This window comes from Oculina patagonica, chromosome 14 (assembly GCF_052425735.1).
Source record: "Oculina patagonica isolate OP01 chromosome 14, crgOcupat, whole genome shotgun sequence".
Lineage (NCBI taxonomy): Eukaryota > Metazoa > Cnidaria > Anthozoa > Scleractinia > Oculinidae > Oculina > Oculina patagonica.
In genome coordinates this window covers 17574061-17579222 of record NC_135771.1, presented here as the reverse complement: position 1 = coordinate 17579222, position 5162 = coordinate 17574061, and the positions used below count along the sequence as shown (strand labels likewise).

At 35.4% G+C, this 5162-nt stretch overlaps 1 protein-coding gene and 1 long non-coding RNA gene across 3 annotated transcripts in view; one reads left to right on the top strand and one right to left on the bottom strand.

Moving 5' to 3' along the window:
* Positions 1-5162, top strand: part of LOC144638686 (uncharacterized) — a 54077-nt gene that overhangs the window by 1242 nt on the left and 47673 nt on the right. Inside the window, exons 3-5 of one of the 2 annotated variants that reach the window (XR_013567982.1) lie at positions 126-187; positions 626-639; positions 759-891. This is a non-coding gene — a long non-coding RNA (uncharacterized LOC144638686). Of the gene's footprint in view, positions 1-125; positions 188-625; positions 640-758; positions 892-5162 lie in introns of those variants that run through there. The other variant, XR_013567981.1, reaches the window with a different exon arrangement.
* On the bottom strand, positions 509-3458 carry LOC144638659 (uncharacterized). The gene is made up of 4 exons (XM_078497877.1): positions 3138-3458; positions 2389-2440; positions 1833-1913; positions 509-1082 (listed from the first exon to the last, which is right to left on the bottom strand). Exons 1-4 carry the CDS (start codon positions 3456-3458, stop codon positions 793-795), a joined length of 744 nt encoding a protein of 247 aa, XP_078354003.1. The 3' UTR covers positions 509-792.

Sequence of the window (5162 nt, the reverse complement as noted above, 5' to 3'; positions counted from 1 at the left end):
AGCGGGTATCCAAACCTCCTTCACAGTTGTGATTTTCTTTGTTTTAACTTGATGAATTATTTATGAGTTTGAGAGACTCAAGTGGATTATAAGCTCAGTATTTGCCTTTTTTATTTTTTCAATAGTAACTAATGAAAGAGGGGAAAAGTCGTTACAGTGATATCAGCTAACGTTGTTGCCATAACACCCGGGGGGGAGGGTACTCGACATAATTCTGGGTAGGGAGGTGTGGCCCAGCCTCCTAAACCCTGACCCTGTTTAAGACACAAACCTCTGATTTTCCTACCCTGTTTAAGACAGAATGCCAATTTTTGTTACCCTGTCTAAGACATGACCAAGTACCTCACTGGCTTTGTTGTGGTTGTGAATTAAGCTAAGTATCAATGCCGAAATCAACGTAAGTCAGCAATACGGAAAAAAAATTGTGAAAATTGGGCTTGTTACACCTCTGCAGGCATATAAGCCTATCCTGTTTGACTTTGGTCCATGCAAAGATACCCCCTTTAAGACAAAAATGAGTGAAATATATACCCAGCTCAAGACAAAAAAGCCTGAAAACCATACCCTATCGGGCCGCACGTCCCCGTTAAGCCCTAATAAGGGAGTGCCCCCCGGGCCATAACACGGTTTAGGAAAAAGGTACATGTGACTAGTTACTTTTATAATTACAGAACTTCAATCTGTGAGCAAATTCGTTGTCTTTTATATACATTTCCCCACTTATAGTATTATCAGCCTGCCTTGTACTTGCCTTGTAGAGAAATTGCGTTTGAAAATCTCACAACACACAGTTCAAAGACATCGGTATACGATTCTCAAGGACCTTAAAATATCATCTTCACACTCATTTGTTATTCGAACTCGACATCTTTTTCGTCCTTGGCATTTCCGTCCGATTTTTAAGAACAGTGTTGACGAATGACACAGATCGCCAACTTCATCACATGATTGACAAGAGCAGTTACATCGAACGTACTTCAAAGATTCCAAATGTATTCTTTTGCTATTTGATTTTGAACATTTGTCGAGGACTGTCTTCTTTTTGTTTCCACAAATGGTTGCTGTAAACACTTTGCTAGTCCCTGGGAAATTAAACAGAAGAATACTCAATGCTTTAGCCAGAACAACAAGGGGTGAAGTTGGATTAGGGTTAGGTTCTAGGTTTCCAGAATTTGTTTAAGAATTGTTAGATTGTTTGTTTTGTCCATTAGCCAAAATATATAAAAAACAAAAACTTTCACCTTTCAACTTTCTAGGTTTAGAGGTTTTTTACCTCAAAAAGTCAAATATAAGGTATGTTTGACCACTTTGGACGTTGCTATGGCAACGATTTTTGACGTCACGGTGACTTAAATTTGTTCATTTGTAAAACCTTTACAAAGTTTTATTTAGTGTAGCTGTAAAAAAATGCCAAAAATGGGAATATATTTCCATTATGAATTTTATGAGCGGTGTTAACTCTCTCATAAGCTTATCGAAAGAAAAGCCTTACCAAATCAATACTTATCAAACAGTTATAACAGAATGAAACTATAGTAAAAAAGTGTATAATTAATTAAAAAAACAATTGGTATCAATTGGTCGATGCGCTTTTAAAACGTTTTCAATCGTTCGCCTTAAGGCATCATAAATATAAATTTTCTATACTAACAAACTAACTACTTTTCTGTATATAAACTAATCTTCAGAGCCGAGAATCCAACGCCAGGTAAAAGGTAAAATAGATTGAAAATTGAAATACAATCTCTAAGTAATTTCCCAGTTGTCTTTGAACAATTGCAAAAAATGCTCGCCTGCAGATCTGCAAAAATGAATCTGGATACCATTCTGACCTTGGATTAATGTCTGGTTGGTATTTCTTGAACATAAATCGATGTTTTGCATTGCTAGTGCAATATCCGGTATAGGTTCACCTGAAAATAAAAGGAAGGAAAAAGCAAACGATGGAAGTAGTAACGCCAAAAAAACGGGAAACCTTTCTAAGAAAAGCACCACAATTATATATGGGTGGCTAATGGAATACTAACTAGTTTGTATAGTGTGATCGTCAGGTGAGAGTAGTTCTGAGAAGAACTGTTGTTGGTGACTGACGTTTCGACAACCTGAGCGGAAGTCATCTTCAGAGTCAAGTGAAAAGTTGTTGTCAGTCGATGATGTTATAAGTCTGGTCCGTTGAAGCTGATTGGTCAGTTAAGCCGTGAGTTATTGGCTGTAAGACTCGTGTAAAGTTTGTCATCAGTAATTGGTCAGTTTCAATCCGTCTATTGTTAGTCTAATTAAGTCGTTCTGTTCCGTCTATTGTTAGTCAAATTAAGTCGTTCTGTTGGCGGTTCGTTTGTCGCTTCTGTTTACGTCGTGAATAAGTCGTTTATAAGTCGGAATACTAACTGTTCTCATTTTTGACGCAAGATCTGCTTGGTGGTTGACTATTCTGAATGTCCTGAATAAAAAAAAAATATAAAAGTGAACGACTACAACATTTTAGTTGTCTTTTTTTTTTAACAAAATACGTGAATATAAGATGGAAATATAGCCACATTAAATCAAATTTCGTTTTGTGGCCAACACAATTTGAAATCTATAACAATTCCTTTTTTCTCCTAATTTCGTGGGTTTAAGATTTTCAGACTTTTTTAAACTTGTTAGTCAGAAAAAAAGAAGCTTTTATTTGGAAGTGAAAATTGCTAACGAAGGTGTGGCGTACCATGAACAATTCGTCATCATAATTTCGCAGTTAACCTTTGTTGGTTTTTCTAAATCGTGGGAATGATAAAACTGCTTGTAAGGGCTTAAACGTCATAGATATCACATCTGTATTTTAAGGTTACGGTTTCACAAGAAATGAAAAAAAATTGTTGTTTTGAAATGCGGGGTAACGTACCTTAAAAAATCACCGACCCACTCGCCAAAATCTTAGTGTAAAGCTCGAAATTATATCAAAAATGTGGCGCTTATGAAACTTTTATTAGAATGAAGAAAAATAGGTGATCTGGCAATTTCGTAGGTGTATTATTGTGTAATTTTAAATTATTTGTAAGCAGTTTCAGATCATGATCAGTGTTTGCTTACGGTATATGTTTAACGCAAATTTTACATTAATTAATTGATAGTAAAAGATCTGTTACGTTAATACCAACCTCAATAGGCCTTAACTGCTGAAAAACGGAATCCTGTGAAGCAAGAAGAGTTTTCACTGCGACGCACTTGTTGAGAAATCCACATGCGTGCAAATGGCAATTTTCACTTCGTTTCCGCTTCTCAAAGCTGTAAGATACACATCTTTCACTGATAGCACAGGCTTGTAGGCAGTCGAACCAGTCAGATGTTTGCAGTGACTTGTAGATATAACCTGGTAGATACTTATCCTTGAGGGTAAAATACTGTAACTTTGCTGAAAGAAAAGAAGAATTGAGTACCGTTGCTAATAATACGAACCCAAGAATGACTTTAGTGTCCATATTCTCATGTCATGATATCGCAGCGGGGTTAACCGGTCGTGCAACAAATTCTTTATAGAAAGTTGTAGTGTGCGTTTTTTGTAATGAATAGCTGCTTCTATCATAATTAAATATTTTGAATTGTTGTATCTAGGCTAACCAATAGCAAAAGCGATTCGTATCAGCTGCAGGGATGTTATTGTTTTACAGTGAATACACAAATCCGCATCGCTTTAAGAATAGCGTCAAGTCGGGAAAACTGTTCCATTGACCAACCTTAATAACTTGCAAATTTCCTACGTTTCCATGCTTAACCCGGATACAACGAAACAGCAATAATGCCAAAGAGACGTCAACAAGTAATTCTGGTTTTCATTTTAATATTTCAAAGGAAAAGTAACTTTTACAATACACTAACAATACACTGTTGTCTCCTCGCGTGGGGTAATGATATCAAGTAAACATAGGGCAGTATTCAACAATAACATAGAGAAGATAGTTCTTTCTGCAAAAAATAATTCAGAAACGGCTTATTGTGTTGTCTTTTTTGATAACACAGCTGAATAACTAAATGAAAATTTCGTCTTTTCAAAATATCATGCACACAAAATGCACTGTAGCGTTATAAATTTGAAGACTTCGAAGGTAATTTGCCAAGTTAAGATTATTGGGAAGTTATTTTGCATCCAATGAATTTTATGAATGCCAGTGAAAACGTAATAGAAAAATAGCCTGCAACCAGAAAACAAACAAAAATAATTATAGTAATAAGGGAATTTACTAGAAGTTCATATCATGCATATAATTATATAATATTAGTAAGTCTGACCAACTAAACGCTAAGTCGAATGATAATCTAACAAATATTTTAAGAAAAATTAATGATTTCCTTGTGGCTATTTTTGTTCAATGGTAAGGGCCGAATATAGGCAGAGACCAGAGATTTTCGCCAAACTACAACATTTTTACTACTCAACTTATAATTAATATTAAAGTGCTATATTCAGAACACCAGGTTTTTTTTATTTCTTGTAAGTCAATAATCGTACACGACCCTTCCGTAACCTGTGGAGAAGTTTCCTCTGCTTGGAAAAATTTTGCTTTCACTGCTGGCTAGTGTGTTTACGTTTTCCTCTGTATGTGACAAACTAATAGACAAATGCAAATCTACCCTCTGTGCCATTTTGCTATGCTTGTGAACGATTGAAACAAACTATTCTTGTAGAAAAGGCTGCGCCACACTAAAGCGTCTTCCCCCACCTTTTTATCATGTTTATGTTGTCTTTAGTAAATTAACAATTAGACAAGAAGGCCAAGTTTTCTATAAGCGAATAGTCAACGAAGCGCAGGCGAGTTGACTACTAGTGTACTGCTCCACGGAAAACGAGGGCGAGTAGTCTTATTGTTTTAATAAAAACTCTAGAGGATTGCAGTCCAAAATCTACAAAATCAAGAAAAAAAATTGTTTCTTTAAAGAGAAACGTGTGGGCCATCGATCCTGTTCTGTCAGCGAATAGAAAACAAGTGGAGAACCAATCAGATTCGCGAACATTTCCAATAGAACACAGCTGAGTTTCTACTTATTGATAATAGAAATAGATATATCTAAAAATAAATAAATAAATATATACATGTTTGTATATATTGTTTCATAGCTAAAACTGAGCACAAAGCCGAAATAAAAAAATAGGTACAGCAGAGGCGAGAATTTGAATTTGGATTTTT

What these genes read in the sequence shown, in the direction of transcription:
- LOC144638659 (XM_078497877.1), bottom strand. Translation starts at nt 3,458, where the DNA reads ATGGACACTAAAGTCATTCTTGGGTTCGTATTATTAGCAACGGTACTC. An exon ending in AGCAGTTAAGGCCTATTGAG is followed by an intron (nt 2,441 to 3,137) that starts GTTGGTATTAAC and finishes TTTTTTATTCAG; the next exon opens with GACATTCAGAATAGTCAACC. An exon ending in CAACCAGACATTAATCCAAG is followed by an intron (nt 1,083 to 1,832) that starts GTCAGAATGGTA and finishes TTAATTTCCCAG; the next exon opens with GGACTAGCAAAGTGTTTACA.